Source organism: Centruroides vittatus, unplaced genomic scaffold (assembly GCF_030686945.1).
Source record: "Centruroides vittatus isolate TY-2023 unplaced genomic scaffold, ASM3068694v2 contig_345, whole genome shotgun sequence".
Taxonomy (NCBI): Eukaryota; Metazoa; Arthropoda; class Arachnida; order Scorpiones; family Buthidae; genus Centruroides; species Centruroides vittatus.
Window position 1 is genome coordinate 2312112 of NW_027122170.1, and position 14737 is coordinate 2326848.

A 14737-nucleotide genomic window follows, 5' to 3' on the forward strand; every position below is an offset into this window, starting at 1 on the left:
AAAGAGTGGCCACGTGATCAGGTTGTATCCTCTCAATTAATTGTGATAGACATCGCAGATTGCCCAACTCACTAAAGAAATAAAAGGGATCCCCTTCTAATATAACCTTTCTATATTCTTTCTCTAATCTAAGTAACATTAGTTTTAATTTAATTTAAGTTAGTTTTAATTAGGATTATAAGACGATTCAAACGGATTGTGAACTGGCCAGTTTCGGGACTCACACGTGTAACTTGATCTATGAGCATTGTGAACGAGGTGAAATAATCGGTTTAAATTCTGTATTTTAAAGAAGGTAACATGTAATATTACGGACTGTTTCGGAATTCTGTAATTTAAGTTGGCTGAAAATAAATAATTACCATTATAGTTTATTTGGAATACTTGTTAACCCATGGTGTATTATTTAATGTGGTTCTCATTAACCCGTCAAACCACACAACAATTAAAATGAGCAGTTATTTATTGCAACATCATCACAATGCAAGGCTGAAATTTTTTGTCAAAACACTCATAATTTTAGTAGTATCTTCTCCTCAAACATCATATTTTTCCTGTTAACAATAGAGTCGTGCTGGTTGTCTGTCAGTATCCATTCAGGAAAAAATTTTTTAATTGAAATAACATGACTTTTGGCCCAAATCAGAAGTTCATATATAGTTAATAGGGGTCTTCTGCCTCTAAGCTTTCCATATCTGGTTTAGAGTTTTATCTATCTTACTCCATTACTTGAGATTAAGGAAGGACAAATGGACAATGCCAGTGGGAATTTATAGGTCTACAATTTTTGAAAATTGCAGTCCAATAACCAGACTCTAATAATAATTTTGTAATAGTTCTGTACAAATCCAACATTTAAAGATAATTTTCATTATCTTGCAGACAACAAAATCTATAAATAAGTTTTGCCAAAATAAATATCAATCTTCCTTTATAAAGGTGCAATACAATAGCACGTTATAGCTTCATGGAGTCCTTGTAAAGATGAATTAGGGGTCCCCATGTGCAATGTTGACTTCTGACATTTTTTTTTTTTGGAAAAATTTGTTTTATAAAAGATTGGTTTGGGTTAGTTTTGTTTTTATTTGATTATGGCAACATGACACTTGGACGATCTGCCTAAGGCAAATGCCTTCTGGGAGGTCTTTTATGGAAAACTGGCCTCTATTTAGGTGTTACTAATGTGAAGAAAACCCAAAAAACTCCATATGGCCAGCCCATTGATGAGGCACAAAACTACAACCAACTACCAGTGTTCAGTGGTTTGATGTGTCTGAGATGGACGAAACAATCTAGACATAAAGATCGGTGAGAATGACAAGGACTTAACAATATAACTTTACACAATAATAAAATTTATTAATTAATAAAATAAGAGCGGGAAAAATGCGGACTTAACCTAACAAGATACAAAAATAATTTTACAGACGATAATTACACACATTCAATTTACACAGTAGATTCAGTCGGCTGGGAATGGGGCGTCCACACGTGTTGGAAAAAAAAGTTCTTACCAGCGAAATAAATATGTTGACTGAATAAATATTCCCTCCGCTACGTATTACTCTTGTCACGAAATTCACATACCGGTTCCTCACGCCGATGGATCTGGATTTTTCCTCCTAGTCTCGCTGCTCCGATTCTTGCCTTCCAATCTGTTAGCAAATAACCTTCACTCTCGATCGCCCCTGGTAAGGTTCCTCCAGGCCAATGTCCAAGAAAAATGTAAAAACAAATGTTTCCACATGCACTTTTTATAAGCTCCCACCATCCGGGAACTTCTGTACCACGTGACCCGTCAATACACCAATGACCGCTTACAAGCTTCACCCGTCAAGGGTTGGTACGCGACAACATAAACGGAACGGAATTTATTTCCGTTTCACCAACTACAATACACAATCAATCACATAATTGACACTAATAAAAAAAAAACAATACAATTAGTGATCAAGCACTACAGGTTTTATCCACTCTGCCACTGGTGGCCCAGGTTGGGTTCCCTGTTGGTGGGGACCCCAGGCAATTATTTTTTTTGACCATAGGATAACTTGCTACTGGTGTAATATGTTAATATGTGACTTTAACAATAATTAAAATTTCAAATTCATGTAGAAATAAAGGAATGTTTGCAATATAGAATATAAAATCATATTTTACACTTTTTCAGTTTAGAGATATTTGTGTGAGAAGGATTACATAATACAGTAATATACAGTTTCAATTTTCAGGATTTAGAAATGACAAAATTTTTCATTCTAAATTCAGGAAAGAGAAATTCCTTTGCAAGTATAATTGATTTTATTAATTTTGATTATATCGACTCCATTTATAAGTATAAAACAATAAATGGAGTCATTAAAATCAAAATAATTATCGAAACTTAAACTGTAATATACTTTTACGATAATACATAACATTTTGTTATTAAAAACATTATTTTCTTTTATTTAGATAACTTACGGTGGACGAGTCATGGATATGTGGGATTTAAGATGCTTAAGAACTGTCTTAAAAGGTTTCTTTTCCCCAGACATTCTTCGACAGGGTTACAAATATTCTGCTTCGGGTAAATTATTACATTTTAATCTTATAAACAATCAATTTTTAAATTATTTTAAATTTCTAATTAATTTAAAGTTAAGTTAACAAAAAACAAATGTGAATTGTGAATGAAATAAGCACTAAGTTTTAATAACTATGATTGACTAATCTAAGAGGGATTTCTATTTCAGAATAAATACAAAAAATTTGAAATTAAATCTTAAGGGATTTAATTTTTGCCCAATAATTCTATTTGAATAATTCTATTTTGAATCATGATGATGTCACAATAAATAATTATTATTCAGCCCAGCATCGTAATTATTGTGATGCTGGGTTGCAAGTTTTAATCATATTTTTAATTTATTCAATTTAAAATATATGCTCTCCACTTCAAATTAATACTGTAGTGTCTTTGTCCTGTACATCATACTTTTTCATTGGCAATGGAGTTGTGCCAGTCATCTATCCAACTTGTTTTGGGGAAAAATTTTTGAATTGGAATAACGTGACTTCCAGTTTTCATCAGAAGATCATTTTTTGGGACCTTCTGCTCCTAAGCTTTCCATATCTGGTCTGTAATTTCATTTATGTAACGCTGTTCTCGAGATTAAGGAAAGACAGATGGACAGACAGAGGACTAGATATGATAATTAACAATTTACAATTTTTTTCAAATTGCAGCCCAAAAACACATATCGAACCTGAACTAATTAGCAATTTTTTGATAAATATGTTACGTATTCTATTATTCTAAATTGAATTAATTAAATTTAAAAAAAATGAAAATACTGATTTAAAGTATGCCAAACTCCTGATTAACTATGCATTGTTAAAATATTAGAATTACAGTAAAATGACAAAGCATTGTAAGCAATGTTTGGCTTTTCTTTTGTCCCTCAACAGTCAATTCTAAGGGATGGAAGTGAGGCAAGTCATTAGCTTTGGCTTATTATTTTACAGTAGGCAAAGCTGGTGTTGTAAACAACAGATTTGAAAAAATATCCCACTAGCCCTAAAATTAAAATACAGTAATTTGGGAAAAATGTAAGAATTATATAGAGAAATGTAAAATTTAAATTTCTACATGATATTTTTGAAAATAGAAGAAATCTATATTTGACGTTTATTGATTAAATATACATTTTGTCTTATGAAACTTGGGACTTGCACTTGTATCACATTATAAGAGAATTGAATATACTTTCTAATCCTTCTGATACACCGGGATGATAAATCAACACTATCTCCAACCTATTAATTGGAGTAAAATTTGTTCTAAAATTCACTAACGTTTTCATCACCCCTTCCGGACACTTCCTCAGGCATTCGATAAAAGACCGTTACAAGCTGTATATTGACCTTCAAACCTCCCTTTCAAAGGTGTTCGATTACCTAATTCCCTAAGCGTATGCATTTCTTTGTACTATAAATCTTCAACCCGTATAACCGATTGACCTCCTAACGGTAAAAACGGAGACAATAACTATAATTACATGTTATCTTCCATTAAGAATTGCCACGCTGTAGAAAAGGACATTTCCTCCTTAAAGTTGATGCTCTTATCTTATCTCTGTTTTTGCCATTAAACGTTAAACGGGTTAAACGGGTTGAAGATTTATAGTATAGAGAAACGCATGCGCTTAGGGAATTAGGTAATCGAACACCTTCGAAAGGAAGGTTTGAAGGTCAATATACAGCTCGCAATGGTCTTTTATCGAATGCCTGAGGAAGTGCCCGGAAGGGGCAACGAAAACGTTAGCGAATTTTAGAACAAATTTTACTCCAGTTAATAGGTTGGAGATAGCGTTGATAATAGAATTGAGCTGTATATATACAAGAAAATTAAAACAAAACTGTAACCAATTTCAAATATCAAAAAATATAACTTTTATTATTGTGGCAGACCCAAAATGGACCTATAAATCAGGCCAAAAACATTTGTTCCATTAATAAACATTTTGCCACAAAAAGGAAAAGCTTATATTTTTTGATATTTGCTGTATATACACTGTAGTTTATTTGAAATGGCTGAACTTTTTTTTTATATAGTTTAGAGGGTAATTTTGGATTTTTCACTAATTAGCACGGATAATTGGGAGTTTGGTGTATTTATGACTAGTAAAAATATATTTGTGGTAGTAATTACTGTCAAAAGCACATAATATGAATGTACAGATCAAAATTCAGCAAATAGTAATACTAAGTTCGCACACAATTCACGACTCACTTCGATCTCGATTTACCTACAATCTGGATTGTAACTGTTGCCAGACAAACGTCGAGCTGTTTGCACAGGCAGTCCGCTTGAGAAGAACCCAGCTATTACACACGATGATAAAACTGACATAACTACGCGGTAAGTAACAAACACTAAGAAAGAAAATGAAAGTTTTGGTTAGAAATAAATACTTTTTTCTTGCCATATATCTAATAATAGACAGATGTCATCCTCTCTCTAGATGTCAGATGTCAGATGACAGATGTCTTTTTTATTTCTCTGTTGATAGTCCGACATGTGTTCCACGGCCATCTTGTATTTTCTTGCGCATGTGGGATTGCGAGAACTCTCTTATGACTGGATCTAGTTCCAAGGGCTCTCTTGAGTTGATCATGATTGAACCTCGTTTCAGTCGAGATTGAAATGGTCGAGAGAGGTCATACCACGGCATAGTCAACCTTGATCACAATCTAGATTGAAAAACTCAGTGCAAATGGGGTATATGATTAGTTATAAAAACATAGGTTTGATACATTGTTTTAACAGTTTTCAAATTTACTTTTTTGCTGATCTGATATCTCATTTTTATAAATTATGCAATCAAGATAATTTTGAATAATTATTCTCATAATGAAATAAATTATAATTATGACAAAATTTTATATTTAAATGGAACATATTAAGATTATAAATTTTATTTTATAGGTATATATTATGCTCCGGAAGCAATGTCACTCGATGAATATCGAGCTTACATCGATAGCTTACCGTTGATTGACAAACCAGAAATATTTGGCATGCATGAAAATGCAAATATAAGTTATCAGGTAAACAGTAAGATATTAAAAACATATTAATTTACTAATTATATAGTCTGAGATGATAGAATGTTTTAGTTTTTATTATAAATTGATGGAAACACCACATATAATATAATAAATGAATAAACAGCATTAATTCTTCTAAAAAACTTTTCCCAAAGCAGATTTATTTTCTTAACAATGGTTTAAGCCAGTGATTCTCAAAGTGGGGGTCGCGACTCCCAAGGGGCTCGTGAAAAATATTTGGGGGGTCGCTGAAAAATTGATGCCAGATCAATTTTTTCAAATATTTTATAAATTTACTATGGATTCATGTTTAGAAATAATAGAAATAAAAAATATATAAAATAATTTTTACTTAAATAAATTGCCCATATAAATGATAAAAATAATAAAAATATTTAAATACGAGCCTAACCCCCTCCCTCCGGGATGTTTTTTGACACATACTTATTCTTCAGGGGTTCTTTGAAATTTTTAAGTGCAGAAGGGGGGTCGCGGTCCAAAAAGTTTGAGAAACACTGGTTTAAGCTATAATTATAAGGAATAAAATATTAAATTGCTTTTCAATTTTTCATTTACATTTATATAGGATACTATCAAAACTCTGAATTTGGTTGGTTTGTTGTAATTAAATAGAGAAAATGACACAAAAAACTACCACATTTGTAAGAATCCTATACCAAAATGAGAATAAAAACAAAACAAGTTTTATTAAAATTGAGTGACAGATTATTATTGGGTTGTTCAGAAAGTAATATTTTGTTGTTTTATTACTAGAGGAATTAGATGTATTTTTACCAGCCAATTTTATTTTAAACCACATTTTCATTATATACTTCGACAGCTGACATTTTAAGGCTAATTTGTAAAAAATTTTGTTCGATTCTGTACAATTGTTTTTTTTTGGTGACCCATCAAATTGGAAAATCGAAAGCATCATTTTCGGCATATTTTGCTTTTTTATAACTAAAAAATCAAAATGCTGTTCAAACAAGAAAAAACTTGTGGTACATGTTTGGAGAAGATGTTGTGGTGTTCATAATGAGAGGTACACGATCCTGCGAGCAAAATGGTACAAAACAAATCTTAATACAAGGTAGTTTTACTCTCTCTGAACAGATTCTTTACATAGGATCCCAACTTTACAACTTTCAGAATTTTATATACACAGGCATTAAATAATTGTCTTCAAAATAGTTAACTTGCACACATGCGAGTCTGACGAGGATCATATTCACTTACACTAACTTATACTAACTTAAAACTAAGAAAAATGGAAGAATAGAAGAAATAAGGAAAGTAGTAGAAATATTCAGGTTTTCTTAGCAATGTGCTCTTTGGTAGGAAACAACTTCAGATCTCCCTGTTTTTCGTTTGTAGCCCTTTTTCTTATAGACCTTTCATCTATAATCTTTTTCTTTTGGACTTAGTCATCTTTCCTCGATGATCTCTCTCTGCAATTTGTCGTCTTCGATCGTCTTTCTCCCTTTCTGGAGCACTGACTTTTTCACCTCCTACCTCTTCGGGATTCCAACCCAGAATGGCACTCTTTCTGTCAGTTTTGCTTCAGGGCCTCACTCCCTCTTTTGTTCTTACTATCGAGGGAAAGATAATCCTCCCCCTAGGGCAAAAGAGTTAGACAAAGAAAGTTCTAGAAAGAGTTAGACAAAGAAAATCTAAGACTAATTCAATATAAAATTTACAGAATATACAATATCGTGGCCGACAGCCACAATGTGTTGAGAGAAAGACAGTGCCAAAACTGGTTTACAAAATTGCGTTCTGGCAATTTTAATATCAAAGATACACCACATTCTGGATGGCCATTTGAAGCCAATGAAAACAAAATAAAGGTACTGTTGAAGCAATCTGCCATATAACAATGCGTGAAATTACTAAGAGATTAAATTTGTTAAATTGAACCGTTTATTATTACTTAAAATGAATTGGTTTCGTTTCAAAGCTCAATATGTGGGTTCCACATGTTATTAATGAGAGATGCTCTCTATGGTTGGATTTTAGAGAAATTTGTTTTTGAGCTTTTACCGGACAATTTAATAATTGATTTGAAAGTGTACTGCCATCGAGTAAACAAATTGAGTAATATCATCAAACAGAAAAGGCCAGAATTGATCAACAAACAAAGTGTAGTGTTTTACCATGATAATGCCAAATTTCACACAAGTTTGGTAACTGGTCAGAAACTGTTATAGCTTAGATGGGATGTGTTATTGCACCAACCATATTCGCCAGATCGGGCACACTCAGATTATTACTTGTTCCAGTTGTAGGATATGCACGTGGTGAGTGATTCAACAAGAGAATATAACACACATATGTTCTCGTCACTCGTGTTTATTTACTTTACAGGATTCTTTTACAATTCTGACACTCCTCGTTCTTTCTCTGTTAACCTTTTCTAATATAATTCCTGCAGATACACAGGTAGAATCGTCAAGCAACCTCGCGACAAAAGAACATTCACCGCAGTACAAAAATAAAGAACTATGACTAAATACTTAAAACTACTTATACAAATAAAAAAAGAGAGAAGAAAAGACAGACAATAGGATAGTTGGATATATGATGATAGAAAAGAATGGGTACCCAAAGTGTCGGTGATCTTGGGGTGATGGTGACGCTTGCTAGATTATTAACTTTTCGGATTGTTGATTGTGGACGTCTATCCGATCCTCTCAATAAGCTTCTCAAGGTTTCTATATTGGGATATATTTCAGATTTTCTCTCAAAAGCCAGCTTAGGCGTGTCATCTCCTTTGTTCTCCAGTTGATGCCAGAACGACCTGGAGGCCTTCACAATACATCCTATCTCTTCAATGTCCCAGTCAAAAAGTGACCTCTTGTCCTCCACTTAGCCCTCAGGATACCACCTTTTCTTTGTCTTTTAATTAGGTCACCACCATTTGAACAGGGAAGGGTTAGGGAAGACAGAAGTTTCTAGGAAAAGATAGACAAAAGAACTAACAAAGAGGAAGAAAATGGAATAAATACTAAGAATAATATATACTACCATGAAGATTCGTGACGAGGTGTAATGGTTTCCACGAACAGACCGACACAAAATAATAATCAAAACACGTTACTTTTAACAAAGGTGCGATTTTATTCTCACCAGAAAGAACAAAAACAGGTTCTTTATGGATCCCAACTTTACAAAGAAAATCCTTTTACAGTTGTTCAGTCTTTAAGCGTAACGAAAGGGCGCGCACAAAACGAAACCCGACAAATTATACGCGTGCAGATCTTAAAACTAAAACTTATCCTACTTATAACTAAGGGGAAGAATGAAGATATACATGTAGAGATAGAAATAGACGAAGATTGAAATACTTTGGTGGGATACCACTCTCGAGTCCTGTTTGATTTTTATAGGCTTCCCATGTTCTTGGTGAATCTCTCACTCTCCCATCGTATCCTTTTCTTTTCCTCTCTTGCTAACTTATACACCCCGGTCAAGATCGCTTCCTTTTTCACACCTTCTCTCTCCACAGTCCAGTCCAAAAGGTGATTCACTTTGTAGTGCTACGCAACTATGTATTATTGTTATTATTATTATTATTAATTATTTTCTCGGTTTCCTTTTTGTATGTATCGGGTTTTCTTGGTTTGTACCGTGTCGCGTGGATTTTTCTTATGATGTCACCTTAGGATACGTGAGAAGCTTTCTGATTGGTCCAGAGTGGGACAATAAGTGAAGCGGACTTCCGGAGAGCGGGAAATATAAATTGAGGGACTCTCACGATTGAGGACACTTTTTGGCTGCTTTTGGATTCGTCGAGGAAGGTTGCCGAGGAAGGGTCAGCAAGGACGTCGGAGTTAGACCGGGAGAACAGGAGTCTAGAAAGGGCGACCACTTTCAGTCGGGAAGCACAATCCGTTTCCATCGTAGTGTAATTGAGAAGTATCAACGAGGGACGTACTTCTGGTGACGTAAATTACGTTCAGGCATCGGAAAGAACTATTAGTTTTGTGAATTAACGTAAAGAAAAGGAACGCTTGGAACTCGAGATCGTGTTGCATTTACTTAACATAATACCGTGATTCGTCGAAGGCTAATATATGCAATTATTGTATAGAAGGAAAATGTGTATGTATATATGTATATAGAGTATTGTAAATTTCGTTAGTTTTAAGTCGTGTATCGTGTAAACTTGAGGGTTAGGAAGCATCTCGCGCTTATTGTACTGTTAGAATAAATTACTGTTGTTTCGCCAAATTCGTGCACGTGTAATTGGTCATTACTTGAGTCCTTAATATACATCCTTATTACATCCGTGGACTTAGATCCATCGGATAATCAACAACTTTCTCCCGTCGAGACCCACGGCGCCGTCCCTTCTATTGTTCTATTCGTTGTCTTTCTTAGAAACGATAATCCCACCCAAAGGGTAAAAAGGAGTGGTGGGGAAAGTAAAGGAGGATAGATAAGACAAAAGAAACAAAGGAATTGCTAACAGTAACTTATATTACATATTAAAAACATATAAAATACGCGAATAATATGGCCGACGGCCACACTACAATATACAAAATAAGGTGCACGGCCACACAGTTTATACAAATTTTTTTTAACTGTAAGACATTTACTTGAAATGACAATGTCAAAAATCGTTTGGATCAATTTTTTGTAAACAACGATCAAAATTTTTATGAATGTGAAATCATGCTACTACCAGAAACAATGACAACAGGTATTCGACCAAAATGGTCAATATATAATTCAATAAAATATTTATTTATTATAAGAATATTGCATTTATTTTTCTATGGAAAAAACAAAATTACTTTCTGAACAACCCAATAAGTTATTGCAGTGCTTTCTGCCTTCTGTGGCATCTTCTGTTATAAAAAATCTTCCGTATTGTTACTTGTTAATAGTAACATCACTCTTTAGCATTGCTATGACTATGGATGGCCAAACAGGTTATGCTGTCAGCTCTCATCATGTCTCTTATAACTAAGGTTTAAGTCTGAGATGATCCAAGGTTTTCTCTAAGGGAAATCAACCCAGATACGTACAGCTCTGTCCAGCTGACCCCATTGCAGGCCTCTTTGAACTTGCAATGGGTAAAAAGTAGGTCGTCTTACTGCCTAAACAAGGTAAAAAGAGAACAAATAAAAGAAAATAAAAATATCTTTGCTTGAATTGGACAACTCATTATACCTTTCTAAACTTTTATCCGTCAAACAGAATTTATTAATAATGAAACATCCGTGTCATAATTTTACATTAAACTATAATTTCCTTTTCGTTAAAATGGATCTCACTAGATATAAGCAATATAAGCATGGCAAAAAAGCACATGTGAAAGAGCATAGATATACATAATAATCTCAGTCATATATGGCATAAAACTTGCTATATTGTTTAAAAATTGTCAGTCAGTGGCAATTTATGGTACCATAGCTGTAATCACTGTTTGAAATCAGATCTGTAGAAGATGAATATTAGTTTAAGTGAGTTTGAATTGGAACTATAGGACAGAAATTAAAATTATATTAAATATTTAAAAAGAGTTGTTATTTTTTCATTTCAATACTTCATTTTTGCATCTAGTCATTTCATTAGAGAGGTTGGGGCCGACATTTTCAACACGAAAACATGTATGTCGGACGTTCCGTGCCACTTTCCTGTAAGCCTAGAAGTTTGACAATGTCATTTGGAATGTCAGTGGAAGTTTGTTTGATGTTCCAAATGCCATTGTTAAACTTCTAGGCTTACAGGAAGGTGGTGCTGAATTGAATGTCCGACATACACGTTTTTGCATTGAAAACTTCGGTCGCAACCTCTTTATCAACAGTAATTAAGAATTTTAATTTATTTTACTCTCTTGTTTATTGTTATAAAACCTTTTATTCTTCTTTTTAAGATGCATATACTAAACATGTAATGTAATTAAAAAAAATTATTTAATTAATTCATATGCCTCTATGTCCTTATTTTGTACAATTTTTCAAATGTACAAAAGGGTGTACTATAGATTACTCCCTATGGAATTTCAGGATTTTGATTATATATTTGAACTCAGGGGACTGAGACGAGTTCAACAGTACCCTATTTTTGGACCGGAGACGAAAAATAAAAAAGTTATCACACTTTTTCACTTACCATACTTTTTTAATGCTCTCATGCAGACGGCACCGTAGTTGCTAGTATTGCCATCTTGCGGTAAAGTCTGCAAACCGTGACGTCGGACTACGGTCATCTTCCGGAGCGTTAAACACGCGATACGAGAGCGGAGAGAGTGACGCGACTTCCGATCGTCGCGCGATCGCCATTTCGGTTAATGTTACTTATGGCAGAGAACATGGCGGCCCGACTGACCTCTCGTACGGGCACCACCACATGCCGCCATGTGCTAAACTAGTGATCGATTCACGGTAGTTCTTGAACAAAGAAAAAAAAGGGGGAAACGTCTACTAAAGGCAATTTTAACGGCAAGCGACGGGACTCCCAATCGCGATAGCGAGGCCGACTTAGTGGAGAGCAACGCGACTCCCTATCATCGCGCAATCGCCGGAAAAAAGTAGGATAACTTTTTTATTTTTCGTCTCCGGTCCAAAAGTAGAGTATCGTTGAACTCGTCTCAGTCCTCTGAGTTCAGATATATACCCAAACACACGAAATTCCATAGGAAGTAATCTATAGTATACCTGTACAAAATAAATTTTTCAAATTTTTGCAACCAAAACAAACACCAAAACATTAGTGCAATATGTCCTATTAATAAGCTCAGTCCTCATAGACAAACATTTAACAAATTGTAAAAATTATTTAACTTTATTTGTTATTTTGCTATTAAAAATTTCAATTTTTTTTGTACCATAAAAGTTTTCAAAAAATTTAAATCTACTTTATACATAAAAAACAAAGTTAGATATTATAGATTTATTTAAAAATTAAAAGACTTCTTAGTTTTTTATTGTTAAATAAATTGAATGAAATTTAAGGTAAAAAAAAAAGTTCAAAAACGTGTATTTTGGAACTTCATTCCTGCTCACTTAGTGTTAATATTGCAGAAGATTATAAAATATATATTTTATATTTTCAAATGAGAGACTACAAAAATAAATTTAGCATTTAATTATTTTTGGACTGCAATTTAAACCATAATGAAAGGAGTAAATTTGTTTTGGGTGAGAAATTCTCATTTATAAATGGTCGGAAGGATTTTTTTTTTCTAAAAAAAGAAAGGGTAATTTCCTATGTTCATTTTAATTGATTGTATCAATATTTGTAAATTTAATACATTATAAAATTTGGAAATATCAGTATTTAAACAAGAATTCATTTGAAGGATCTAAAGCATAGTGTCGCTTTTGTGAGGTCAGTCAGGGATGCTAGGTTTGGAAAGTACCTATGCACCACTTAATTGGCAGCTAGTTGGCAAAACTAACCCTCGGTCATCTAAGGGGATGGCTTCTAAAATGAGTAAAAAGTGCGGAGAGAGATGATTGTGAAATCAACTCGTTTCCTACATCAGGATTCCTGACACCAGCCTAGTTATAGAGTTAAGCACACTATCATTCATTCGTGAGGAATATTGAGTGGGAGGGATTGCGAGTAAGTTGGAAAGGCTGTCGGTTGGGAATAAGTCAGAGAATAGTCCATTTTAACAAAAGCAAAGTAAAATTTAATTAAATCGAATAATAAATCTTTACACACAAAATACATGTACGATGAGAATACAAAATTTAAGAATACAATTATTTCTTCTATATCTATATTTTGGGACACTATCTAACTTATACTAGCTTACAAACTAATACCTAACTCACTGTGAGAGTTATGTGCATGAGACAGTGTACAATGCATTTAACAGTCGTACTACCTCAAATCTTTGGATGAGAGCATAGTCTTCTTGTAGTCTTCTGAGAAAGTTCATATAGTCTATAATTTTGTTGAGATGAATTGCAGATAATACTTGTGGATAGGAGACACACTCAGTATAGGACTTTCTTGGAATATTATATATATATATATATATATATATATATATATATAGATATATCGGTAGACTATGGAGTGCCTTCGTAGAGGTTTAACATTTTGAGGAAAATTCTATGATGAACTGGGGAGAACCCTTTCAGTCTACTTGTTGAGAGATAGATGGTCGGCGAACTCCACACAAACTCTAGGCGATCTCCAGAAGAACCCTTTATTTGTCTTCTCTTCCTTCGAGAGACAGTTGGTGAACTCCTCGAACTTGGCATGAATTTCAATAATATTTGACATTATCGTCCAATCAAAACGATTAATTTCTCCCACGTGGAAAAGATGCACGGGGCAATCTCTAGGGGGATAAATCTTCAGATGACGTCTAACCCTTTTGATGGAGGGGAGATAAGAACTTAGCAGAAAGGGAAGTTAACTTACGTTTAACTGGAAACAGCAAACTTCTTTCCCCTTTCTAGGCCAAAATTGATTGACCTTTTATGGTTCTTTTTCTCTATTTGTTTCTTGCATTATTTGTTTTATATAGAGGCTCTATACAAAGAGGATCATCTATATTACATCTTTGTTCCATTTGGAGGAAAATAACAACGTTAATTCACAAGGGGGTGACAAAACGAAAGTTCAGCGCGCTTCTGCCTCACACGGAAATTCTGGGTTAAACATCCATTGAAATCTCCAACAAAATATGGTGGAAAGTTTAAATAAATTATATTATAACTATTCTAACAAATATTATATTTGACTTAAATTAGAGAGAAATAGAGGGGGGGTGACTTTCACATTTTGTTACAGACTTAAAAAAGCAACAATACGCTTTAGATTCTTAAATTGATATTAAAATGGAACAAGAAGCTTGAATATCAACAAAGAATTCATTTGTACAAAATCTGTTAACATAAATGCCAAATAAATTTGAATTTTACATTGCATTAGTTTCATATTTTAAAATAATTTTTACAGGTAAATGAAACTACCAAGTTAATTTCAACAATTTTAGAAATACAACCTAAAAGTCAGATTGCCAGAATCGGAAAATACGACGACGAAGTGATCTTTCAAATGACAAATGATATTCTAGAAAAATTAGATGACAAGCTGGAATACGATGGTTTCAAAATACAGTCACAAAAGGTGATTATTTCATCAATAGTTTCTATATTATAATTACCAA

The 14737-nt window shown here is 33.5% G+C and overlaps 1 protein-coding gene across 3 annotated transcripts in view; it reads left to right on the plus strand.

The window, feature by feature from the left end:
• The window catches only part of Dhc16F (Dynein heavy chain at 16F), a 383439-nt gene extending 368702 nt beyond the window's left edge, over nucleotides 1-14737 (plus strand). For all 3 annotated transcript variants that reach the window (XM_067269011.1, XM_067269009.1, XM_067269010.1), the window contains exons 66-68: nucleotides 2455-2569; nucleotides 5471-5592; nucleotides 14527-14737. In XM_067269011.1, coding sequence (XP_067125112.1) covers nucleotides 2455-2569; nucleotides 5471-5592; nucleotides 14527-14730 — 441 coding nt within the window. In that variant the 3' untranslated portion in view covers nucleotides 14731-14737. The remainder of the gene's footprint in view (nucleotides 1-2454; nucleotides 2570-5470; nucleotides 5593-14526) is intronic.